Source organism: Labrus mixtus, chromosome 24, assembly GCF_963584025.1.
Source record: "Labrus mixtus chromosome 24, fLabMix1.1, whole genome shotgun sequence".
Lineage (NCBI taxonomy): Eukaryota > Metazoa > Chordata > Actinopteri > Labriformes > Labridae > Labrus > Labrus mixtus.
In genome coordinates this window covers 2,226,208-2,253,753 of record NC_083635.1, presented here as the reverse complement: position 1 = coordinate 2,253,753, position 27,546 = coordinate 2,226,208, and the positions used below count along the sequence as shown (strand labels likewise).

Here is a 27,546-nt window from a genome sequence, read left to right as displayed (position 1 = left end):
ACCACTTCCAAGCTAACATCACTCCTATTAGAATATTTAATATAATTATTACATTTGTTACCACACTAATGTTAAAGATATCAAAATAATTTGCATACAGTTCCTTGTCGTGAATATGAATTCTTGCACATGTTAGGATTAGTGTTGTATTTATTACAAATGTTTGACATCAGGTGTTGAACATGTTATAAACAATACAGAATACTTATTTTACAGTCAGTATGGAGTGGTAACATAAAGACACACCGTTTCCTGAACAATGGAAGATCTATTCTACTCATACAGTGTCTCAGTGACATCAGCTTTTGTTTCCCAGTAGAGGGCAGTGTGTGAATGTGTGTGTGTCCATCAGTGTTATGTTGTTAAAGTACTGCTGGAGAAAATGCACAGTTAGTCAAAGTAGACATGAAACAATATAAACACAAAACATCACAAAAAAAACAAACACATTCAAAGGCACAAAATGAAGTTACAGAGCATCAGTCATTTAATATAAAAACAAACTAATATGTTATTGATATAAGTGATGAGAGGCTTCATTTCAGCTGTGTGTGATTGGCTCCTGTGATAATGCAGCCCCTCTGCGTCTGATTGATTGATTAGGTTCATGAATGTGAAGTTGACAACACAGCAGAGTGATTGCTGGTCATGCTGAGTGAAAAAAAGTGTTTTTCACAATCTGCAGCGCTCACTGTGACTGTGTGTGAAAAAGAGAGTCCCATGGGTGTGGGAGTCCCTGGGGAAACAGACACACACACAGTGAGGATGCAGATGAGTATTCCTGAGTATAAGTGATGGAGAATTCACTTTGATAGATGCTGATATGAAACAACACCACAATGGAGGTATGTATCAAAGCAAAGGCATTATTTTAACTGTAACTAGGAGAATCATTTTACCACAAGTGCTACGGGGGGGGGGGGGGGGGGGGGGGGTGTAATGCTGATTCTGAAATGTAAATGTGATATTAATCATCAGTGTTTGTGTTTATGCCTGAGAATTATGCAGAGATTTGACATAACCCTGTGAAAAATGGCTGGTATTAGCTGCCCCTCCTTGAAGTATCTACAGCAGATGTAAGGCAGATGCCTTCACTCAGCCTCCTGGGGGGAAAAAGGAAAATAAGGGAGTCCATACATGAAAACATTTGGAATCAATAAAAATGTTATGGCCTCGTTTTTGCTGAGGAAATTGCAAAAGAAATGAAAAAGAAAGCGACAGATTCTCAGGGTGTGAGACATAATGATGGCATTACTGAGTCAGGGATGAATTGTGTGTACCTGTGGATCTGGCGATCACACACGTCCTCTTGCACTCCTCCTCTGTGTCAAAGCGGTTCTTGTTTCCATTGCAGCCTCCATACCAGAACTGGGCGCAGGCGTTGGCCTGCTTGTCGTAGTACCAGCGGATGTTGTAGTCCCGACACGTGCCCTGGTCCAGGATCAAGCCACAGCGAGGGTCCAGTGGTACAGTTTCTGCAGAGAAAAAAAAAAGTGGTATGATGGGAAAAATAAGGTCAGATCAGCAAAATGATTCACCTCCTCTCATCCTTTCATGACTGGGCCACCTAATCCCACCTCAGTCGTCTCTTCTGAGGCAACATCTGTTTCTTCTCCCCGCAGATTCTATAAAATTGTCCTCAGTGCATCAAAAATAATTGGCTTTCCTTCTCCTCACCTGCATGACCTCATTACCGAACCTGTCAATCACAGAGCACTTATCATAACCTCTGAGAGAGGCCACCGCTGCATCATGCTCCTCCACTGTTGTCGCTGCAAATAGAGGGACTGATTTTTTTATACAGAGGTTCTGTTCAAGGATAAAAGTGTCTCAGAGAACACATGTACTCTAGACACACTGTCTGGAGCTTCACTGGGGACAAGAAAAGGAGAGACATTTTTTTAAAGAAATGTAGCTACAGGGGTATTAGAAAGTACAGTGCCCTGAGAGTGTTGCCTTGTATCTGTCGTGTGAGTTGAGTATTCAACACATTTTTCACTTGCAACATACTACATTACAATATGTTACAATACCATATGATACATTTAAATATGTACGCTACATTAAACTTTGATACGATATGATACGCTACACTACATCCAAGCGGCATCCTCCAGTCTTGAAAAATGAAGACAATGTGGAAGTGCAAAATCCTGCAGTTGGTCAGGTGTCCGCTTGAGGCTGTGCTCTAGGGACACAGGAAGTCACATACACATGACGGGCAAAAAAGCCGGCTTCTGTGGGGCAAGTGAGGAGATCACACAGCAGAGAGGAAATCATCCGTCAGTTTTTTTATTTTTTTGCTTATCTAGAGAAATGTTCCTGAGACAAAATTATGAGTCAGCACAAGTACTGAGCACAGCAGCAACGTTGTTAAACTCTTAAGAAAAATGTCCTTTTATCTAAAACGATCCAGAGGGCACAGAGAGAACAGAGCTCCATGTTTAATAGTTAAAAAAAAACCTGAAGTTATACAGAATTCATGGCAGTAGATTTCTACTCACAAGGCCGACAGATGCACAACAGATGAGTTGAGATGTCTATTCTTAGACGGGCTGTGAGTTTAATAGAAACCACAGTCAAAGTCTTACTTTGTGAAAACAGCTGCTCATTGTCGTAAGAATGGGAACAGGTTTTTGTTTAACAGCGCCTCACATGACAAATTTCATGAGGAAGACCACAGAACCTTTTATTTCACTCACAAAATGTTTATAAACTTCATTTGTTGCAGGATTTTTAGTTGAGCAACATTTTTAACTGTCAGATAAAGAATAAAGTGAAACTACTGGAACAAACTACAATGTTCTTTTTATCAGTGAGAGCCCATTTACACTTTGAATTATTACTTTATTACATCTTCATCAGCCTATTAAAAATGTTCATCAACGTTTAGGACATTTAGATATAAAAGACATTGTCTACTTGCGGTCTCGGTTGGTGTTGAAGTGATGCAGCTGGTTTTATCACTAAACCACAGGTGTAGTTTAAAATACAGCTTCTAGAGACATGTTTGTTTTACAGCCTTTACCGCAGCTAAGCTAATGAGCTAACGTCATACAATGTTCCAATTTAAGCAAGTGAGTAAATGTATTTGATCATAAAAAAGTCCTCATGTCAAACTTGATATCATGAGTGCTGTTAGAGGTCTGATAAAGAAACAGCAGACATGTGCTAATCGAATATTCAAAACATATTGGAAGGGTGATAGAGAAAATGTATATCTTACACTGATGCATTTAAAGACCCTGGAAGCAGCTTTACTGTTTCTGTTGTTGAAAGAGTTTCCCTGTATTAACCATCATCACAGTTTTTTGAATGACTGCTCTGACTGTTTGATATCTCTTCATTCAGTGGCTTTTAAGAGGACATTTTCTACATCTGTAAAATACAAATCTGAAAACAACAAAGCTTCTGGGAGTAACAGCAAGCTTCTGTTGTAGCCAGCGGTCAGTGTTCAAATGACTTCCAGGCAAGACTTCCTTTTCTGTGCACCGCCTGTTCTGAGTCTGATCTGCAGCTTCAGTAGCGGTCATCTGTTTAGAACCGAAAAGAAGCGATATTCAACTCTTTGGATAAATGTAAAAGATCAATGCTGTCACTTCTTGGTCCTTCTGGAGCGCATGTTCATCTGTTTCTGGTGAGTCTTAGTTTACCTGCAAATAATAAGGCCACAGACGCTACCTCTGGCTTAACTCAGCAGTATGAGCCGGAAAAAGAAACATATTTTCTTTCACTTACAATCAGTATGTCTAAAGCTTGCTGAAATAACAGCACCATGATGCAGATTAGCAAAAAGTAAAAACGGATGTTTTGTCGTGTCTGTCCTCAGGAAGAGAAGAGAACTACTTTATAAATCATGGGGTGCTCACTTGTTTATGCATGTCATGTTGTGATGCTGTTCCAAGTTGAAACTTTTGATCTAGAATTGATTGAGCTCAATTTGCGTGCAGATTTCTGTTTTTGGAGATAAATAAATCCTCATCAGATCCCGACTGTTTGAAGCCAGAATGTGGATTGTGTTCCGCCTGCTTTTCCTCTCCATACTTTTTTTCCTACATTCAGCAAAGAAAGCTGATATCTGATGGGTCAATATCCCTGGGACTACAAATGTACTACAAACAGAAACAAGACCTTTCTTCATTTTTATGTAGATTCTGTAAACAGAGATTAGAGAAACACAATAGAAATAGGAGCAGAAGAGTAGAATAAGTCCTTTAAGGAACAATTAGAGTGTGTACCTTTGGGGAGAGCTGGCCTCGATACAGGCACGTACTGCACAGACACACCCGAGGATGACGTGCTTATATTTGTAGAAGTAGATGAAGATGAAGATGAGGATGAGGATGAGGAGGAGCCTCTGGTACTGGAGGAGTCCTCACTGGAAGAAGTGATTTCTGGGTTGTAACGGTTAAAAGTGTCCCCCCGCTCCGTTCCCCAGCTTGTTGTCACACGCCCTCCTCCTCCTCCTCCTCCTCCTCCTCCTCCCTGATTTGGACAAACAAAAGAAATGTGTCACAAACTTTATTAGCATATCTAACTAAGTAAGTCTAAATGAGATTGTTCCGTACACTGGCTGTGCTGGATCCTTTGCTGCCGTGCTGGGTGATCTCCACCCGCCCGCCCTGGCTCTGAGTGCTGCCTCCAGTGCTGGTGCCCGTTTGATGGACATTTGTTCCTTGTTGCTCGGTCAGAGGCCTGTAGCCATAGCCACCGACGGCATAGTTCCCGTTGCCATTGTTGCCGTTGTTCCCATTGTAGCCGTTAGTTATCCTGTTGTATATCAGGGCTCCGTTCTCGTCCTCGCAGAATTGGCTCACCAGCTTGGATTCCAGAGCTGAGACAGAGAGACAAGAGAGATGTGGGATTTTTCTTTTGCCGCGCTACTGTAGCAACATGACTCTGGGGCTGGCAATGTTGGTCTTTAGGTAAGACGGTCCAACATTTTTGTAGAGTCAAAAATACCTCAACAGCTATTAGGAGGGTGGCCATGCAATGCAGCAGAAAGCAAGTATACTTCCTTGTGGAGAGTTAAATACTAATGCTATCAGGTCTGACAGTAAATATGGAGCCAGCAGGTGATTAACTGGGCATGGAAACAGCAAATTAGGGAAAAATGAAGGCTATTCAAGGTAAATATGAGAAAAATCACAAATTCTTATCAGATCTGTTGTTAATATTTAATATGTGTCTGAACAGGAAAAACCTCCCCAGGCTCAACAAAGAGTGATGTCTTCCCAAGATGATTTTTTCTTTTGTGCATACTATGAATAAAACCTTTAGGATCTACCATTTTGGCCGAAAATATACAAAAGCTATGATCTTATGGTGACCTAAAATAGCCAAAAAGTTACGTTGGAAGATTTATTGCTTAAAAGAAAAAGGGAGCCCCCCTTTAACGACCACAAATCTTAAAGTTTTAAAGACACACATTCAAACTAAATGAGGACAAATGAATGTGCCTAACATCAAACATCTATATCCCTCTGTTAGAACATCTCGTAGTTACTTCCTCTGCTGCAGTAGTATGACTCTGACCTGGCAGCGTGTTGAAGTCATCGATGAGGAACATGTGCTCGGTGTCGGGGTCGGAGGCGATCAGGTTCAGCTCCCTCATGAACTCGGCCTGCGTCGTGTCGGAGGTGTTCACGATCCCCAGAGCGAACATCTCGATGTTTGCAGCATGAGCCTCTCTTACGGCTATATCCAGCTTCACGGGCTCTCGTTTATCCGTTTGTCCGTCTGTGATCACGATGGCCACTTTGCTGACCCCCAGACGAGAGCTGTAAAACGCCTCCTGGGTAGCTTTACGTATCGCCGTACCCGTATACGTGCCCTCTCCCATGTACGGTATGTTCCTGATGGCCTGCTTTATGTCCTGCTTGGTGACGTAGCGTGCTAAGTTGAACACCAGCTTCACCTCCAGGCTGTACAGCACCAGGCCAATGCGGGTGGCGTTGCGGCCCACGGTGACCCGGTCCACCAGGGCGTTCACAAAGTCCTTGATGATCTCAAAGTTCTCGGGGCCCACGCTCTCGGAGCTGTCGATGACAAACACCAGCTCCATCGGCCTCTCCTTACACTTGATGCCGCATCCTGGAATCAGATCACATCAACACATGAGATCATGGCGGAAGTGGAATCTGATCTGATGGCTTACAGATAAAACCAGACACAGGCTCACATTCAGAGGCTAAAGCGTTCTCTTGTAACACTCAAACCGCCTGAGAGGTGAAAGAAATACTGCAGAAGATCAGAAGATACTTTACCGCAGATCTCTTTGATCATTCGGATGATATCCTCCCTCTGAAATCAAGACGGCAACACAGAGTGAGCGGATAAATAAACAGCAGCAGAAAAAAAGGAAGCGGTAGAAGATGTAGGCAGATAATTCAATTCAATTAAAGTAGAAGCGTCACTCAAAATATTGAATGACAAGGAAAAGGTCTGCTTTTGAATCAGTTTTTCAAAATAAAATAAAAGTATACACATTTTGATTTCTCTTTATATGTGTGTAGCTGACAATTATTATCAAGATCTTACTTTTTGTAGTTGAGGTGGTTTTGTTTTTAATGATGTATCACTGTGTTGTGCTTTCTATAGTGTCTGTTAGAAATCATCAAAGTGTCAAATCTGTCTCATTCTGCTGATAGAACTCAAACTTATGTATAGCATTTGATTGATCAATTAATGCACAAAGCACATAATAAATAGAGACTCACTGTGAGGCCTGCTTCACCTTTGACCCCAGGCCGGCCCTTTAAAAAAGATAAAACAAAGTTTTAAGGCTGCAGGATGTCCTTTACCACACTTACATTTGCTGAAATGAGAAATAACAAGAACCAGAGCTTAAGTGTGTAACATTTTCAAAGTTAAGAGGAAGGGGAAGCATGTTTTTTTTTTGAACGAGGCACTACGGAATAAATAAATATATATAGATAAAAAACGTCTTTAGAGTCACTCACGGGAAGTCCAGATTGTCCAGAATCTCCCAACTCTCCTTTGATACCCTTCAGCCCTCTCTCCCCTGCAGAACCACGGTCACCCTGTCACACGTCGCATGGTGAAATGTCAGTTATTTAACAGCATTAATAAATGTTCATATAAAATGTAAATAAATAAAGGTGACTCACTTTAGCTCCAGGAAAGCCTTCTCCACGAAGCCCTCTTGGCCCCGTCACCCCCTGAGCCCCCTGCTCACCCTGAATCACACACAACAGTATAAGATTGTTCTCGTTGGAGAAGGAGTTTACACATTGATGTATAGATATAAAAAAGACAACTCATCACAGCCCACCTTTGGTCCCTGAATTCCTTGTCCCTGTGGCCCCTGTGGCCCTGTAGGTCCAGGACGCCCGGGGTTACCCTGCAGTGCAGAAGATCCAGTTAGCACCAATCTGGGATGGACTTTTATCATTCATCTTTATATGTCACATAAAAATGACACCTGATGTATGATCACTGAATCATACATCAGCCTAGCAGTGGCAGTCGCCATATTTGAAATGCTGTTTCAACCTAACTTTCATCAACTTAGTACAAAAGCCTGAGCTGAGGCGGACCAGCAGCCTCCTGACAAACAACTACAACGCGCCTGCCTGTCGGTCAGTTCAGCCATGCCCTTTATAATGAATCATAACAGATGAGTTATAAAGAAATGTCAACCCCATCCACCGTTTGCAGATGAAGAAGTGGGTAAGTCAGACCAAATGTGTCTTTGAAACAGGCTGCAAACACTTGTTTTTGTATGTGTTTGTGTGTGACTTCAACCAGCCTCAAGTGGACACTCAAGGAACTGCAGTTTTTTGTACTTTTGAAATGGCTTTTCTCCTTGATTAAAACAATAAGTTTCTTCATAAATAAAACAATTCTTTCTTGTTTTTGACTCACTTAAGAGCATTACATTACTGTATCTCTGGTTACACAGCAGGTCCGTATTTAAGGCAACATAAGGTAAATGACGACATATAACCATATAAGAATGTCTTGTGACGTCAAATGTCTTATATATAACCTGGATACTGAGTCATGTCAGTGTGATCTGCTTTCCTCATTTAGTCTCTATTTAACAGCTTTATTGGAGTCCTCATTGAAACACAGCTCTGAAGCCAGTAGTGAGTGTGGATGTGATATCTGAGGGTGGGGGCTGGGTGTTGTTTCAGGCAGGCCTGTCGGGCCAAATGCTCCTCATCAGACACATATGTCTGCAGAGATTCACACTCTAATGTGTCAGAGTGCCGTGGGGGGATTTAAGATAAATACCCTGAACAAATGATCTACCAGTCTTTGAACATAAAGGCACTGTGTTGGGCATGTTAGCACCTTTTTTTTTTTTTTTTTAAATGTCTACAACAAAGACGTCATTCTTATGACTCAATCTAAACCATCTGGTTGGATGTCAAATAAAATCACAGAACGCTTTCTGCAAAAATAAACACAATGTTTGTCCTTGACATGTGTTTTCAGAAACAGGATACAGTTTCTGTTGTGTTTACGACATAAACATGCAAATGAAAAGTCTAAATACAAGAATCGCCATAGAGACCACGCCACTGCTGCTCGGAGGTAAGCTGGTCCGAGGTTGGCCGAAGTTATTATTATTTCAAATGAAATCAAAAAGTGAAAGCTGGGAGGTACCAGAGGTCCTTGGAGGCCTTCCCCTGGAGGTCCTGGTAAACCCGGCAGCCCTCTGAAACCGACATCGCCCTGCCAAGAGGAAAAGACGGTGAAGATATATGAACACAAAAACAACACAGCGTTTATGATCCATCAAACAAATTCACCTCTGCACAGAGGAAAAGTGTGTTTCCTTTCATTACTTTCTTGAATGAAAATGTGATTAAAAATCTCCCAGTGCGGAAATGCTTTGACTTATCTTCAGTGCAGATTTGAAAGTTAATCTTACAGTTTTGGAAAATTGCTTTGGCTCAGTTTTCAGAGAGATACTGATCTTTTTAGACTCAAACAGAGAAACCATCTGAATCACACTGATATCCAAATGTGACATTTGGTTCCTTTATTTAATAAACATTCATTATTCAAATGATGCTGCCGACAAGTTGCTTCCACATCACATCCCATTGACAGACAGAAAGAGATATTGCACTTAACTTTTTTTGACAAACATCATATTTTGGTCTTAAAGATCAAAGCTCTCACCTTTGGTCCGGGGATGCCCACTCCTTCAAGGCCGGGTTCTCCTGGAAGTCCAGGCAGACCAGGAGGACCCTAAACACACACAAAGAGATACAATACGCTGTTAACACTTTAAAGGGAGTAGTTTGAAACTTTGATAGGAAACAGGTGGAGACAAAAAAAAAAAAAAACTTTAATTAATGGAGCGCAGAAGGCTTAGCGGTTAGGTCGTGCCCAAGTCCAGTCCGACCTGTGGCTCCTTTCATGTATGTCATTCACCTCTCTCCCTGGTTCTCCCTACTCTATACACTGTCCTATCAAAATAAAGGTAAAAAAGGTATATTTCCCAAAATGTCAAATATATGATCACATGAACTCCTACAGGCTTCACATCATCCCGCCTTGTCCCCCTCACCATGGTCTTGATTAAGGGAAACACACTCAGGAGATGTAAAAGCTCTGGACACTGTAAACTGTGGTAATAAATGTCTCAATGATGGATATACGTCTGGAACCGATGTGTAGAATAAGGAAGACAAAGGCAGAGCGATAGATCACTGCATGTGTAGATGAAAGGTGGGCATGTAAGTGTCTAAATCAGTTCATCACCGTGGGGCCGGGATAGCCGTCTCCTTTGGGACCAAATGGACCTGCAGGGCCATGTTCTCCACGGTCGCCCTGCAACGGACAAATACTCAGAAGTCAATAATTCATTGATGTAAAGGATACAAAGTGATTCAAGGAGAGATGTTCAAAGCAAACAGAAGAGGAATGTGGTTGTAAATGGACACATGTGCTTTCTGCTCCCTCACAGGCTTCTGTGCTGTACAATACATTAAAACAGGGGACGGGGCTAAACCTCCAAAACATACTGTCTGTATTTTATGAATGGAGTTTCGGAATTAATGTTGAGCAAGGACAAGATTGTGTGCAGATTTGTATTCGCCGGCTCATTTTCTGTTTCTAATGGATGCTGGGAAATGATTTTTATCATCTGTGTTTCATTAAATTCACCAGACTGTTGAGAAATGAAAACATGCTTTCACTTGTTGGTTGAAAATCTGGCATTAAGTGTGTGTCAAAGGGAAGACATCAAAGGCCAAAGTTAAACTAAACAGGAAAAGACCAGGAGAGGGGTTACACTGAGTTTTACCTTTGGACCAGGAAGTCCGTAGCCAGTCTCCCCAACTGGACCATGAGGACCGTTCGGACCAATATCACCCTAGAGCACATGTTAGCACAAGTTAGCGCTACAGTTTGATAACACAGCATATTTCACACTGACAATCAGGACAAAGCATGCTAATAACCTGCTATATCATTTAATGTATGTTCTTTAATCCAACAGATTTGGTTAGTTTATATCTGTATTTTTATTTGCGATATTATTTTCATGTATTGAGATTTTCATTTGGACTTAATTGTTACTGCGTTTCCAGGAAAGATGCTGCATGAACTCACACTGTAATGCGATTACAAATATGATCCACAGCTGAAGGTCAGACCAGCCAACAGACAGAGCCGTATTAACACACTGGGTGGTCCTGGGGAAAAAAGAGATTGAGGGTCCTTACCTTGGGTCCAGCGACAAAACGTCCAGGTGGTCCAGGTGAACCCCCCCTGCCTTGTGCTCCTGGTTCTCCCTTTTGAAGATGAATGTAAATGTAAGAAAATAAACAAACATTATCTCACAAATGATCTTTTCTAATCATTCTCACAATTTATGCCCTCAAAGAATCCTACGAAAGGGGTCTCAATGGAAACATATCAAACTACTCATTAGCTGATTATGGATTAATGGCTCCTCACCTTTGGTCCTGAGGGTCCAGCAATGCCAGGAGGACCACTCAAGCCCCTTATTCCTCTTTGGCCTTGGTCCCCCTAAAGAGTCATATATGGAATACAGTTATAAATCAGATTTTTAAGACTTGGTTTATCATGTCAGTAAAGTCCTTAGACATACAATCAAGCATGAAAGATGTGGCATTTTTTCACCTTTTCACCCTGGGTGCCGATTCCAGCTGCCCCCTCCAGTCCCCTGAGACCAACAGCTCCTGGCTCACCCTAATGGCACACATATACAAGATTTTTAGCTGCTTAATTATGGTTCAAACACACAGACGAGGAAACAATGGGTGGTGAGTTCAACCTTCTGTCCAGGGGCTCCGTCCTCCCCTGGCAGGCCCGGCAAACCGGATATTCCCGTTGATCCAGGCTCACCCTGAGGACAGATTCATAGATCAGTATTAGTTCCTGGTTTGTTCATTTCAAATACTGTAAAGATTTCATTTCTTGCTGGTTTTATAACCTTAGCTCCGGAGTCTCCAGCTCCTCTTTCTCCAGGAGCGCCAACCTCACCCGGCAAACCTTGGTCCCCCTGTATGAGACAAGAACAAATTCAAATCTCATTTAAACACATAATAGTATTCTGTAGACATTCAACACTGAAATCAAAAACAATGTGAGTGTTTTAACTAACTTTGGATCCAGGTAAGCCCTCTCCTGGTTGTCCTCTGATCCCTGGTGGCCCCCTTGGTCCTTCCATTCCCTGCAAGATTTTTTTTAGTTATTAATAGATACATTGAGCTGCCCCACTATTGACTTGTTATACGTTTTAAACCTGGGGTTATAGTGTTTTTTTAAGTTATGCCCCCCTCCACAATCCAGTTGTCATTGTACAATCCTTAAAACAATGCTACTAACATCAAGTGGATAGGAGAACAACATGAAAACTGTAATTTTGTATCAAGCCACAACCGGTGTCATCTCTTCAAAGTGCTTACCTTCTCGCCCTGTATGCCGACTCCTGTGAGGCCGAGGGGCCCTGGAAGACCCGGAGGGCCAAAATCCCCCTACATGTTCCGATAAGAATAGAGTTTTGTGAAGATAATAGCATGTAAACGTTGCTGGTATCACACAGTGCATTACATGATTTATAGCATGTGGAAAGCACCCAACTGTAAGGACTCTCTGCCAAGAGGTTCCTCAAAGTAACAGATATATACTTCTCTAAGTCTGTTAATGCAGTAAAATCTTCTTTTACACCTTACTTAAGGACATTTTATTTCTGATTCAACATGTTTGTATCTGTCACATGCAACATTGACATTATAGATATATGATGTTAATGCACAGAAAACCCTGCAGGCCATAGTTTGTCATTACTGTGGGAAAACGTTGCAATTATCTGTGATTAACTTCACCACAGGACTACATTCAAACTGTCAGCACATGCTCATGTAAAAATCTTTATGTTTTAAAGATGCTTTTTATGTGTTCTGTAGGAAACTGCTTTGCTCATTCCTGAAAATGAATGTCATGTTCCAGTGACATAAGATGAAATTATGTAACTTTTAAACAAATTTAAAAATCGTCAAATATTGCCAGATGGCTGCAAAGATCTGCAAACAGATTCTAAAAAGTTCGAGAGAATCCCTTTATGTAACCGAGTGACTGTGTGAGCGCAGAGCGAGCTTTCCCACACTCATCAGCCTGAAACTGTGAAGCTGCTCTCCTCCTACACCATCCGAGCTACAGCCTTGATTCATCACCTGTGCGCTGTGACCTCCTATATAACAGCACGCTGAATGCATTCACTGGTGGCTCTGCCAACTCGTGGCCTTCTTAGCCTTAGCAACAGGGCTCTGGCTTTATGTTCGTGCCTCTGTGAAAGCATTTCATCTGGTCGTCTTATTTACTGCCTCTGTGCTGTTACCTTGTCTCCTTTGATTCCAGCGCCGGGCTGTCCTCTCGGCCCCCGTGGTCCATCCAAACCTCGCTCTCCCTGAGAAGACAAAAAAAAATAAATTGTTGCATTTTTGCAATTTGAGATTACAGAGACGGACATCGATGAATGCAACGTTATTGGCTGATGGGCCGATGTTTGTTCAACTGGGCAGATTCAGGCCGATACTGATCCTCAACCAGTACATCCGAGTATCCCACATAGCAATAAAACACAAGAGTTATATTTTCTTTTTTAAGAATTTAGATTGGCATTTGAAGATGGAACATTTTAAGGTTTTGTGTCCAACTTGTCGATGTGTGGTTTGTTCAATCTCAGCTGCTGATTGGGTATAATTGGAGATACAGTGGTGGTAGGTGGGGCCCATACCCTGAGGCATATTTTTATTTGCATATTGAAGGCTTCTGTACACAGTAAGAAGAAGCAGGTGTATTTTCCACTTCACACACCAAGTTAAGGTTATTTGTGAATAAACATATTGGACAGAAAAGTGATTCAGTATTTGTATTTTATGCCTCTTAACACGGATCTGGAGGAAATCGATAAGAAAAGGCAGGAAAGCGAACACAATGAGGGATAAGACTGGTTATCCAAGTTGACAGAATGTAAAAAGAAAAGTGCATCATCATATTTTCTGTGCGACTCTGCAACAGTATTTTTACCCTTGAGAAAACGCCGGTTTCAAAGGTCATCCAAGGTCGACAGAGACACAGTGGCGGACACAGACGTGCACTGATAAGCATACTAATGCTGTGTTTGCATGTCAGCTTGCAAAACTTCAGATTTGTGGTTCTAACTCTATGATCGCTCATTTTGGCACACAGGCTGAGGTGCTAATGATGTGGAAAAAGGGTAATATAGCTGCTGTGAGCTGCTGTGAATCTGGAGCTTGTCGAGGCACGTCATGTGAAGAACGATTCTTTGGAGCAAGAACGCCATCTGCGAGTCCGTGGCCAATTTGTGCACAGGAGCACCCCGAGGCCAATCTTTCATGTCGGGAGATACACCTCCTCCTGTTCAGGGGTGAATTCAGCTGTTACCATCACAGAGGAGAGGTGAGCGGGGAGAATCATGATTATTATTTTTACTACGCCTTCTGATGGAACGCATATTTAACGCCTACATTTTTTCTAAGGAAAGAGAAACCTTACAAAGCAACATATTGTCTGAAATTAATTTGAAGTTAAACAAGTTCTACAATAAGGTTCTTTGAGTTGACACATTAAAAGCTGATATGGCTCAGGGGCAGATTTAATTAACTCAACTCAACATGATCTAAAGGAACTCTGATGGTGGTCCAGGACGGTGCCAATTGTAGGGAAATGAGTTTGTGAGCATCTTAAGCACGTTAAAACTTTTTCATGCCAATTCAGCTCGAGTTTGAGAAATGAGTCAAAGTTCGAACAACTGCAACCTGTTCAGATTATCATCATCACCATCTGCTCTTGTGACAAATGTTCTCATACCGTGCATAAACATAATTTGTCCTATTGCCATTATGTGTTTTTTTTTGTATATGACATCGATCAGATTTTAGATGTGTTTATGTACAATGGCCCTGACTGATAAAACACAGGGGGATTTATTTATTCATATTATACATATCAATAAATAAAGAGCTCAATGAATTGTAGAACTGTAGAATTGTCATAACTTACTACTTATAATGTTTGCCTCCACACATGAAGCCTGTACATCAAACGTGGTTCTGATATTTCACACAGAGACTGTGCAGTGTGATTTGGCACCTGTGTGTACCTGTGTGTCTTTGTGAACCCCTGCGTCTCTGTGACCTGAGAAGAGACAGACGCAACAGACGACTCATTCCTTCCACTCTCTCTCTCTCTCTCTCTCTCTCTCTCTCTCTCTCTCTATGACTCACTCACTCGGCCATGGGTCTCGAGTAGTCCTGGCTTTTTTCCTGTTATCTACGTCTCTCTTCTGCTCTGCGATGGCATGTTCTTGTGTCCTCAAACAGGGACGATCCCTGGACCAGATCATACGATGAGGTCATAAAAATCCACACTGCCCTGCTTTATGTAAATCCATGAGACTTCTGTGTTTTGTTATCAGCTCTCATAACCAAACACGTTGTCAGTTTCCTGTCATTACGCCCGGGGGTCTGGAGCCCAGACGGGGCCTGTGCGCAGCTCACTGGGTAGGTGTGTGTATTGAAGATGAATTCATGAAATGGGGTCATGAGGGTTCAAAGCTTTTAACATTACTGCATCAGCTCCCCAGGAAAACTGTGAGCCCCAAGAGTCGAGACATAAAAGACACTGACTCACCTTTGGTCCGGGCAGGCCTTCTCCTAACGGTCCTCTCTCTCCTTGGACTCCCTGTGGCCCTTGAGGCCCCTAGATAAAACACAACAATGGAAGTGACCACTGGAGGAACATAAAAACTGACCCCTCTTACATGTGAAAGTGTGTGAAACCCCTCCACAGAGCTTAGCAACCGTAACCAAGAACAGCAGGTGTGTAAAGCTTTTGGTTTCTCCACATGGGGCTATAGTGAGAGTATTACTCAGTTGTTATTTTTTTCTGTTTTTGTTAACCTTTTAGAACCCAAGAATACAAAGGAAAAAGAGTCCATTAATGCTGCGGAGCCACCACCTGTAGCCTTGGTGTGAGGTGTGAGTGTGCGTTTGTTACTTACCAGAGGTCCAGACTCGCCAACTCCGGGAGGACCGGGAGGCCCTTGTTGCCCCTGGAAACCGACATCACCCTGCAAAATGTGAGAGAGTGAGAGAAGCACACGGACGGGGTGAGACACAGGTGGATTATTATGTTTTCATGACTTCATTTTCAAAAACAACAGGGCGGCATGCTTTACCTTGGGTCCCGGAAGGCCGGTCCCTGTTTCCCCTTGGATTCCAGGTGGCCCAGAATTTCCCCTTTCCCCCTATAAACAGAGAGGTAGTGTCAGACAAGTACAAACACACACACAGATGCATAAACAAAAGGTGTGATTGTCACTTATCTGTGTCTAAGTCCTTATTTTGACATAATCAGTACAGCTGGATTTTTGAATTACAAAATATACTCTTGGTACCATCCAATTTCTCCAACTCTGAACTTACCCACACTGCTTTTCCTTCCTCTAATATTTAGCTATTTTAAAAGGGGGGTTTAGACATGTACTTAGGTGTTCTTTCATTCCTTTAGCCAAGACTTTATTGGTAAAGAATGCAATTATTCACTCAGAAGCTGTAAATCAAAACAGTGGTGTGCAGCAGGAGGGCATACGAGGGGCGGGACGAGGGCGTGACGAGGGCGTGGAAATGTTAGTCGTGCATACCGACACTTCCCCCCCCGTTCCCCTTACCCTTTCAGGCAAGTCGGGACAGTGTTTAAAGCTAGACATTAGTCTGCCATTCAGGTGATATAGGATGACAGCCAGACAATCAACATGAACATTCTTCTAAAATAATTAAGGAGGGAAGACTTGGCGGGGAGTGACGGCTTATGGCAAAATTGGCAGCTATAACATGGGGAGGGGGAGCTTTAAAAGTAAGAACAGACAAATAGTTTGTCAAGGTAATAACAGACGAGGTAGTTCAGGGAGGTTCAGATGTTCCACTGGTGATGGATCATAACTCACAAATAAGCCTTCAAAAGTCTGCTTGCATGACCAGTGTCATCAGTTTGTAGGGCTACCTGACATTAGGGATGTTATTTACGCCCGTGGTGAATGGATTTAATCCAAACGTAATTTAAATGTCGGCTTCGTGAGTGCATCCTGAGAAATACTCGCAGGAACATAAGAACACTTGAGTCGACCCACTTCAGCGACAGATTTCATTTCTCACATCTGCCACTCCACAGGTAACAACATTATTCATTATCCTGCTTCTGATGAGGCCGCTGACATTGACCCCCCTTTAATACAAGGAAAGAGGCGTAATTCAAACCAGACTGGAAAAAACATCGACACCCCCAACCAAGAAACCCAGTATTCCTCAGATATGCATCTGGTTTTGGACAAAGCCAGTCTTTGGTTTACAGTGAATTCATTCAAATATAAAAGACGGACGTGTCGGAGAGTGCAGAAGGTTTGATTTACAACTTTCTTACTTCTTAGTAATTTTAACATTTTCCAGATTTCACACGTTCAGTTCCAACATGTCATGAAGGATTTCAAAGGCTCAAACCTGATGAATACTTACTTTTTTACCCATGACACCTTCAGGTCCGACATCACCAAGTGGACCAGGTAAACCCTGAGTTGTAAACAAATATTGAAGGGTTATACATTGTAGATTATAAAGGATCAGACTCTACTGGAAACAGTGAACAGTTCAAGAATATCTACAGAGGAGCACGTGTAGATTTCAACACAGGTTTTGTCTCTGACACAAATAGAAACACATAGTGGAGGATTCAGGCTGGCAAATCAAATTTCAAGAGGGGGCCGTACCACCCTTGGCCACCCCTTTGGACACGCATCTGGGTCATGGTTTTGTAACAAGTACTGTTAGCTAGAGGCTACATTTTCAAACATTTCATAGTAACTGGTAGTTAGCTAGCAGGTGATAAAATCCGGTAGCCATTGTTTAAAAAACGTACTGTAATATTTTAGTAGTAAATATGCCAAATGTACTATTGCACAATTCATACTGACCATGCTATATTGTAGAGTTTAACAGGTGCTTGAACGATAATTAGGAGGATTCTGGGCTTAGCAAAGGGTCAGTGGGATTTTATTATGACAGAATCATAAATCAAACCTGAATTCCACGATTTCCTCTTGGGCCAACGGTACCTTCAGGACCCTAGAGAAGAATAGGTCATTAAAAAAGATTGCTTAAATTATAATCCATGATCACCAAAAACAAACGTTTAAATGTATTTAACAGAGGGGAACAGTAAATCTCTTCATAAAGGTCAGCTGTTGTAACAGAAAGAATTGTTCTTAAACTTGGATTCAAGCTCTGACAACACAGAAGGGGTACATACTCGATCTCCTTTAACTCCAGGTGTGCCACACTCCCCTCTCTCTCCCTGTGAGGGAATAGAAGCAGTTTAGTGAAGCTGCATTATGCATCATTTCAGACTTATAGTCACATTTTATGGCTTTACCATAATAACAAGTTTAGGAGGGAACCATTTATCTTGAAAACTGGGCTTTGTTATCCCAGAGACGAGCTGGTTTACAGAAACTAATCACTGGGATATACGTCATTTAAATTCTCAACAAAACAAAAGTAACAAGAGAAACTTGCAGACAGGCTTGACATGAAACACAGATGAAGAAAGGAGCATAAAATGTAAGGATATTTCCAAAGTCTTTTCTCTGTATGGTCCTGCTTTCAAGGTAATTTATCAGGTCTGGAAAACATAATTCTCAGGTCTCACTAGAAGTTTCAGATTTTCCACAAGCGTGGGAACCTGATACTTTGACAAACCATGTGGTCATATTGAATCCATACATCACCTTCTCTCCTTTGTATCCTGATTTTCCCTGTGTGTACAAAACATTCATGTTAAGTCAGGAAAAGATAAACTAAACCGTCCAAAGAACACAGTCTATTTATCTACTGTAGTTGTGACACATGTTAAACATGACACAAAAGTAAATGTTTTTATACTGTACTTGTGGATCTGGACTTCATAAATCTCAGCTCACCTCTGCTCCTTCCCGACCAGGAAGTCCACTGAGACCACTCTCACCCTAAGGGAATAAAGGGATTTTAGTTTGACTAAGAATTTACAACTTCTGATTTTTACCAGTAAAATCTTAAAATGGTAATATGACTGTCATGTGCAGTTTAACAGTAGGTAGCACCTTCTGTCCTTTTGACCCAGGGCTCCCATCTTCTCCAGGACGACCCTTCTTGCCCTGCAGAGAAAGTGAAAAGAGACGCGTCATTAGGCAGAAAATAAGAACAGACTAATAAAGATTTGGCAACTGTGCTATCAACAGCGCTTTAAGAATAGAGCAAGATAGCATCTTATAGCTTTCAGGCATGTTTGATATCATCTGTATGAAGTATATAATCTGTTATGAAAAACAACACAGGAATAGGTATTTAGCAACCACAATTAAATCATTCATCTCCACAACACAAACTAAACATTGCATACCAAAATGTTAAGGCTGATGTATTTGCTCTTTAGGGACAAATCTAGCAACATCTGTAAGTAATCCATGAGATCTAGTCTTCAAAAAGTAAATGAAGAGCTGATAAAGTAGTTAAATAAAACAAATGAAACACATTACAAATGTGAAACCTACACCTTTTAATCAATATCTATACATTAAGATGAGAAGATCAATGCAACACTCATAAATCCAATGTTTATTAAGCATAAGGCTACTGCCTTCCACTGATTAGCGTAGTCTAGAATCAATTGTGAGCAGTGGTTAAGAGGTACAGTAGCTTGGCTGGAGATAATTAAGAAAGTAAATAAGAGTCTGTAACATGCTAGAAGTTGGATTTTGATGCGAGTTGTGAGATTTTGGGTGTCAGAAAACACATGTTGTTTAAATGTGGACAGAGTAGCTGTTTCCTGTTTATGCATCTCTAGCTGAGCTTAGCTAGTTAGCTGCTAGCCTGTTATCTCTGATAGGGAGTCGTATCATTCTTCAAATAAAACTTGCAGCAAGAATAGAGATGGGTGAATGTCCCAAAATGTTAAATCATTTAAGTTTAGCAAAGATTTTCCATCCTCCAGGAGATACTTTAACATGTTGATTAGCTGTACATTACGGTTTAGCTGCTCATTCATGGCTCATGTAATGAAGGCTAGTACAACGGTTTTCCTTCAAATTAAGTTCCTTAAATTCACTAATATGCAGTTTAAGAGCTCTTTAATGCTTCACAGAAGAATCATTTTTGAAGTTCATCTTGGATAAAGGCCAGTGGGTCTGGAAGCAGATGAGTCAGAGGGGACTTTGAGTTGTCTGAATGTGTGCGAGAAGTCATTACCGACAACTGTCTGTCTGGCTCTTCTCTGTGTTTTCATGCATGTGTGTTGTCGACTGTGAAAATTCTTATCTTTCAAGTGCCTCCCTGTTTTCATGCCTGCATCTTCACATGCTGCTTCCTTCAGTTGCCGTGATGTGAAACAGCTTTTGTTCGGAGCATTAGGTCTAAGAGGGTAATGACTCTCTTCTCATCCTGTTAAAATACATCAAAGCAAAACCACTACATCTAATTGTGGTTGACCTTCTCTGTGTAATGAGAGGCGTGTTCATATCACGACATGGCGGTGGCAGGCAAAACAGTGAAGCATGTCACATCTTATCCACATAGTAGAGTCCTCAGACAACACAATGTGGCTGGGATCTTTAGACAGACATGAATTTTCTGATTTCCCGTGTAAATATGTGAAGCCTATAGGCCTGTTCCCAATAAACAAGAGGAATGTCAGGCATTTTTCTTTACTCGCACTGCTGCAGGGAAACAGAGCATCTCGAAACCACACGATTCACTAAAACCCACCAAAACCATGCAATTATGTAGCCTGTTAGCATCAAGGGTCTCTTTGTCAGCTGTTCTGTCCTCTACAGCACTTCAAAGTAGCCACTTTAGGAGTAATTGTCTTTAAGGGGCAGCAGAAAAATACATGTGGTTTTTAAAAAAATTAGACATTTGATCCTTTTGTATGTCGCAGAGGAGGGCCATAAAAGAACCCGAGTACTCAGTGTTATGTCAATGTAAAATACAAATATTGCAAGTAAATTATAAATAAATAATGTGAAATAAAAAAGTGATCCAACGGTTGGTGAAATAATTGCAAATATAAAAGTAACTTCACTTACTATAATGAAGGGCATTCTTTTTCTTACCTTAATAACAGAGTTTATCTAAGTATCAATTTTTGTTTCATCATAGAGATATTAGTAAAATATGCAAATAAACTAATAAATGAACAGTCCTCACATTGAGGGCTAAAAGCTACATACCTTGAAAGTTAACAAGCTTTCTTAATTGTTAGCTTGGATTGTTATCAAACATCAAAAGTGATTGGATGTTGTTAGTAATGTTGGCTAGCTCCTGAAGACAAGGAGATATTAATGCCACCGTTTAAATTATGCATCAAAACTGTCATCAAGAAAAAGTCTGCAAAAGGTCAAATAACATATAGAAATAATAAGTAATTCATTTACTTTTCTTTAATAATTTGGAGATATTGAGACCAAAACTGGGTAATACTTACAGCAGGGCCAATGGGTCCCCTCTCACCCTTGTCACACTCACACTTGCTCAGGGACAGAGGACACTTCAAACACAGGGAGAGAAGAGTCAGACAGGCCATACAGGGTCATAAAAAAATATGTGGAAAGGCCGCAGACAGGTCACTTACCCCTTCATCCGCCAGCGTTATCTGTGGAGCAAGAAACACAAAAATGTCAGGATGTTGTCAAATTTGCTCCATATGGTTCATTCATAACACGCCAGCAGACATTTATGGAGAGAGATCTAAAGAAAAAAGCTTTTGCTGTGAGCCAAATTCAAACGCTGAGCTAAGCTTTAAATTCTGGACTCAAGGTTACATTGTAGGACAAAAGACATGAGCTGAAGAAACACCTGTGACTCAAACACCCAATTAAATATGTTCACTGCTGTCTGGGTTCAGTTTGCCAAATAGACATCAATCATCTCCACCTGATTCTTTGAGTGGACTCACATCCGCCACTTCAGCCTGTAACAGACACTTCTTGCCAGAGCCCCTAAATTCACCCCTCGGGTTTCCTTTCTCTTCAAAGCTCACCACATTCTCTACACAAGGGGGAATGGTCCAAATTCCACCCACACTAAACACAAACCACATGCACTGATCAGTAATATCGCCTCGCTAAGCATCCAGGCAGGTCTAATGTTTGGACTTAAGATGAAAAGACAGCATTTTTAGCTGAGAAAAAGACATGTTCTTATAAATACACTTATTTATTGAGGGATATGGCTAAATACCTAGCAGGCTAACAAGCAAGGCTTGGTTGTTACCTGGCTTGGCTACATAATCGATATCGAAGTGAAGAAACAGTGTCAGACATGTTAGCAAGGCAATGTTAGCTAGTCTTAATTTGGTCTTCACAGAGTCATATCTTTCTCTAAACACATTTCTAAATGACTGAGGAAGATGTAACTGGTACGTAGTTATTTATACAAGCTCACAATTTAACTTAGCTAGCTAGCACAAGTAAGTAAGTAAGTAAGTACGTAAGAACTACGTACTGCGTACCCGGCGCAGTCTAGGCCTGTGAAGACTGTTTCATCATGAGCCGGGGATCCGGCAGAAGATTTCTGCCTTTTAATAAGACAGTTTTTTCTTACCACTGTAACTTTTGCTGCTTTGCTAAAGTGCTCATGATGGATAGGCCGGATCTTTGTAACATAGCAATAAGTAAGGTCTTTTACCTGCTTTTTGTAACATAACAATAAGTAAGGTCTTTTACCTGCTTTTTGTAACATAACAATGAGTAAGGTCTTTTACCTGCTCTTTTGTAATGTTAACAGACAAAGAGTAAGCTGCTTTTTGTAATGTGTCTCGAGATAACACTTGTTATGAGTTGACGCTATACAAATAAAAATTGATTGATTGATTGATTGAAGAAGGCTTAGTTAGTAAGAAAGTGAGTGTATAAGTCAGTCAGTAAGTATACTAAGTTAGTAAGTAAGTAATAAAGTAAGTAGGTAAGTAAGTTAGTAAGAGGCTAAGTGACTAGAAAGAAAGAACAGCCTTGTTTAGATAAATAAATGTAACGTGATGCTAGTTTCTATGTCTGTACTGTATTTGGTATAACAATAGCTAGATAGATAATGAAGAAAGACATTCAATGTTGTTGGTCTGGCTAGCTCTACGTAAGGGGCAATGGTAAAACACAAACCACATGGACTGATCAATTAAAAGACTTGCTATGTCCTCAGGATGTTTCAAAAGTAGGGAGGGGTGTCTGAAGACAGTCCATCCATTCTTAGAGGACAGGCCACTGCTTGGGACTAAAGATGAAAGACAGTTTCTCAGCTGAGACAAAGGCCCATGCTTATGACATACAGATGCTGTACAATGCAACAAGATGAAAGCCTGGTAGTGGACTGGCTGCTGCTGAGCTCTTGCATGCAAGCAGAACACAGGCTGTCAGGTTCAATGCCCTTGGAGTCTTTTTTCACCTTATCATATTTGGATTTGTACCACCTGTCTCAACAGTAAGACTTAGTTTGAAGTTTGAGTTGCTGCTTAAATGCTGTAGCGTGCATTTGAGGTTCCTTCTCTAGCTGCACCCGATTTTCCCACAAAGAAGTTTAATGCAGAGCATATGTTACAGAAAACAGCTCAGCTTTGTCTACAGGATGTTGCTGTGCAGCACATGTTCTAATTATCTCAGTGGAAGTGTATCATCAGTTTATGGAAATAACACCAATCACTTAAGCCAAGATAAGCAGTCTGAAATACAGATCTAACCCTTATCTTCCAACACATGCATGGCAAAGAAGACTTTCAGAGCTTCAAATTGTTCCATCAAAGTGTTGATTGAAGAGAGGTTGTCACAGTATGTTTCAATCTACAGTGATGATTTAGTTGATGAGAGCAGACCTGTTACTATGGCAGCAGATAGCAGGTAGCAAGTGTACTTCAGTCATGCCAAAAAAACAGTGGGGGGTTGAAGCAGTACAGCAGTAGGAAGTCATAGACGCTAACATTTAACTCAATCAGAAGACGGCTGTCGGCATAATGGCTTTTTAAGCGTCCACCTTTCAGAAATGACTGGCCTTGGGGACTAAGTAATTATGAAACATACATGCAATATCAATCATGTCCAGGAATGTTAGCACTACCAAAGTGATTCAATGGCATTAAATGAGAGGAATCTAGTCACACTTGACTCCATAATGTACATTTAACAATGATACTAAATGCATGCTAGCTAACATTGTCCACCTTAGGCTACTGGTCATACTAGAACAAATACGGCTTAAGCAGCAGAACCTTTGGAAGAGGGTCTTTTCACTTTATAAGCTTTTTCCAAATATCTTAAAAAGCTGCCAATGAACAGACTCAGTAATTCCATCACCTTCAACTCTGAATGCAATCTAAAACAAATCAATATAAGTTCCTTTTTACTTACTATTTCCTTAATGATTTTGTCCACAATGCTCCTGTCCTGCAGGTTGTGAAGGTAACGTGAGGCTGGGGAGTTAGCAATTAGCCGTAGCTGTGCGATGTTAGCAGGTTCATTGGCTTCAGGTGTGATTCCTATGGTGAAGAAACGGATGCCCTGGTTCTTAGCATCAGCCACAGCTGAAAATATGTCTGGGTTTCTAGGGTGAGAGATTCCGTCAAAGAGCAGAATGGCCACCTTGATGCTGCTGGTTGGCGACTCCTCCAAGTAAATACGTGTGAGGTTGGTGATGGCGTAGGTGGTGTAAGTGCCATGGCCGATGTACACCATGGGAGCAATCCTGGCTTTGAATTCATCAGGACCTCTCCACTCTTTGAAGGTCTGCTCTGTGATGACATGGCTGCTGTACTGAAGCAGGGCGGCTCGTGAGCTGAGCCCCCGGCCAGTCTGCAGCCTCAGGCCCTGAAGCCGGTCCATCACGTCCATGGCAAAGCGCTTCTCCTGGGCATGGTTGTCTTTGGCGCTCTCTGAGCTGTCAATCAGAAAGGCTATCTCCACACCGCAATCTTCATCGATGAGTGCTTAAAAGGAAGAGATGTTGGCAATTGATTAACTAAGAGATTGTCAAAGAATAGTTAGACAGGACCTATACCAGTCTCACATCTGAATGCAAAAAACTGCAGCTTCCTCCTGGTGTCCTTAGAACAAATTTGCAAAAAGAAAATACCTTTGCCAACTGTCTGATGATTTTCATCTACAATACAGCTGCTATTAGTATAAATCCCAATCACAATATATGTTGTTTGTTGAAGGGTAAAGCTTAATCCAGTGGCAGGTGATCTTAGCTTAGCACAAAGACTGGAAATATGGATTGAACAAAGGAGTTGTACAATATCATAACTTTTGAGTTGAGAGATGTTTTGGCACATGTTCTGCTGAGAATTTCCTCTTCAAGCGGTGTTTATGCTAAGGTGGCCAAACCTAAGCTAAACTAACTCCTTATAACTAACTAACTAACTAACTAACTATCTCCTTGTTCTTACTTTTATAAGAATAAGACATGAGAGTGGAATCAATCTCTTCATCTTACTCTAGGCAAGTACAAAAATAAGTGAAGCAAAGTTTATTGTAATGATAAGCATGTCTTACAGGGGCTTGTAGGCGGTCCTTGTTGTCTGTTTGGCTAACTTTCTCCCATTTTAACATGTTTCTTGTAACAGTAAGATAACCATCCTTTGGTTCTCTTATATTCAGCATAAAGACATAAGAGTGGTATCAACCTTCTCACCCAACTCTCAACAAGAAACCAAAATCATGACACTTTGGCATTGCATCATTAGACAGTAGCTGTATTGGCTTCATTACAAACAACTAAGTTAACTGAAAAAGATGATTTTGGAGGGGGGGGTATTATAATAAACTTTTGAGCATGATCAATTGGGTCTTTATCAATGGCATAGGATTTACAGTATGATACCTTTTCAAGGTAAGTGCAGTGAGTTTATAAATGTGACATATAATTTCAAAGAGGAAATAAAAGTAACTCTACTTTCTGCACCAACCTTCAGCCGTAGAAGGAGGTCACAGATCTAATATAGGCTGGAGGATAAATCACATTAATCTTCACACAGGAATATGTCACGGGGAGAATGTGCCTGGGGAAACAGGATTCTGAGCGAATAAAACATTTGGGTAACAGAGCACTGAATGCTCTCGCAGGAGATGGATGGCTCCAAGAAAGCTCCGAGATATGATCAATGGATAAAGTGGATTGCATCCTCCAGCGATGTCCTTGTTGAGTATCATGTTCTATTTTTTTTCCCCTTAGCAGTACCAAAAATGAAACATGTGCCACCTGCACAAATTCCAACCACTTTTCAAGTATAAGTATCAGTGAGAAAAAAAAGCCTGCAAACACCTACCAGAAATATGAAAAAGACAGACATGTTTAGACTTACATTTTCCATTTTTTGGTATGGAATTGGATGGAAATTGTTTGCTCTTCCTTTTTGTAGTCACCACCTCTTCTTCATAGTTTTCTTCATAGTCCTGTGCCAAAAGACCTTGAAGTCCCCAAAATAGCAGGATCCAGTGCAGTGAGGGGACCATGACTTCCCTGAGAAAGAACCAGAAGGAGATGAATAAAAAAAAAAAAAAAACCTAGACACATCCTCAGATTTTAATACCCTCCATAAAAACTTGCAGACAGTCAGAGAACAAGCTTTAACAAGCACCGAGTGCAAGACTCAGGCATCAAGCATGCATATAACTCACAATATTGCTGACTTAGGTCTCCAATGAGTTCTATTTTCAAAAGCTCTCCTTGAAGTAAAGAAACACAGGAAAAGGTGAAAAAAGGAAAATTAGAGATTCCTCATTCAAAGTAAGTTTAGCTCCATGTCTTGAGCATCAACTTGGTGTCTTCTTCTGCTGGATCTTAGTTGAGTTTCTGCAGGTCAAGTAGACACCTTATAGTGACAGCAGCAGCAGCAGCAGCAGCAGCAGCAGCAGTGTGTTGCCAAAAGTTTAGACTTTATTCTGGCTCTCATTAGACCCAAGTTCAAGCCATTCAAAGTGTGCACCAGATGAAGGCAAGTCCAGCCCTTTTTAAAAACTCACTCACTCCCATTTAAGGGGGAGTGAGGGAGGGGAGGGTGGCAGGGGAGACAGGCAATGAGAGGCTTTCCCCCCTTTTTTTGAGATTGTTAGTTTTACTTATTTAGCAATGCTGTTTAAAACTGGAACAGAAGGAAGCCCAGGGATAAAGGCAATTTGTCCTTCCCATTAAAGAAACATTCATTGTGTCGGTGATGTGTTTGTTGTATGTTGTATGTTATTTCTGTGAAGTAGTAACACTCTCGTGCACAATTTTAGCCTTTACTAGTAATCTGTTGTTGTAATATAGTTCTGTAGAGGCACTGGTTACATAACCAGTAGGAAAATGGATTTTGTCTATTTGCTATGCGTTTACAGGAAATGTACTCAGACTGTAAAAAGGGTAATGAACATAATTTTAAAAGTTTACAGAGTTTCATTGGTACCAAGACAAATATTTATAAGAGGGTTTACATCTGCTTGGGGCCCTTGTCCTTAAGACTTCAGTAAAATCCTGTCTTAAACTTTGTCATGTTGCAATTACATGTTGAGATACATGTTTGGGCTATCTCTTACGAGCCATTTAGCACAAACGTAATGTTACAAACATGTAAGCTAACACCTGCAGATATCTGTCAATTGTATACTATTTACACATTAAAGAACAATTCAACATTTGTCCACATTAATATATGCAGTATTATTAGCTGTTAAAAGCTTGCCGTGCTAACTAGCTAGTTGCTAACTTTGTTTGTCTCCTGTGCTGGGCAGGCTGTTTACATTGGGTTTGAGGTTTTCAAAATTACTTTCGGTCCTTTAATCTCTTGTTGATTGAAAAACATGAATTATATCTGCTTTAAAGCACATTCTATTTATGTTTTCTTTAATTGTGCTGTCACAGACCGCGCCCTCGGAATACTCCAGAAAGCTGGAAAGTTTGAAGAGGTGATTTATACCTTAAGGCAACACACCTTGCAGGAACAACATACCATGATTCACCTATA

The 27,546-nt window shown here is 41.0% G+C and overlaps 1 protein-coding gene across 3 annotated transcripts; it reads right to left on the bottom strand.

The window, feature by feature from the left end:
- Window positions 1–132: 132 nt before the first annotated feature.
- Window positions 133–26,535, bottom strand: LOC132959318 (collagen alpha-1(XXVIII) chain-like). Of its 3 annotated transcripts, none has more exons than XM_061032230.1 (36): window positions 26,222–26,535; window positions 25,906–26,063; window positions 23,954–24,528; window positions 21,190–21,210; window positions 21,043–21,105; window positions 18,665–18,718; window positions 18,506–18,550; window positions 18,314–18,340; window positions 17,836–17,880; window positions 17,607–17,651; window positions 17,046–17,099; window positions 15,713–15,781; window positions 15,536–15,604; window positions 15,166–15,234; window positions 12,848–12,916; window positions 11,916–11,984; window positions 11,612–11,680; window positions 11,441–11,509; window positions 11,282–11,353; window positions 11,128–11,196; window positions 10,942–11,013; window positions 10,707–10,775; window positions 10,286–10,354; window positions 9,742–9,810; window positions 9,157–9,225; window positions 8,635–8,703; window positions 7,295–7,363; window positions 7,131–7,199; window positions 6,963–7,043; window positions 6,720–6,755; window positions 6,267–6,303; window positions 5,536–6,093; window positions 4,569–4,834; window positions 4,239–4,485; window positions 1,281–1,475; window positions 133–1,103 (listed from the first exon to the last, which is right to left on the bottom strand). In XM_061032230.1, exons 2-36 carry the CDS (start codon window positions 26,054–26,056, stop codon window positions 1,096–1,098), a joined length of 3,687 nt encoding a protein of 1,228 aa, XP_060888213.1. In that variant the 5' UTR covers window positions 26,057–26,063; window positions 26,222–26,535; the 3' UTR covers window positions 133–1,095. The 3 variants fall into 3 exon arrangements, with proteins under 3 accessions (XP_060888213.1, XP_060888215.1, XP_060888214.1); XM_061032232.1 differs by having other exon boundaries at window positions 4,239–4,478; window positions 4,571–4,834; XM_061032231.1 differs by having other exon boundaries at window positions 4,239–4,481; window positions 4,571–4,834; window positions 26,222–26,534.
- Between the last annotated feature and the right edge of the window lie 1,011 nt (window positions 26,536–27,546).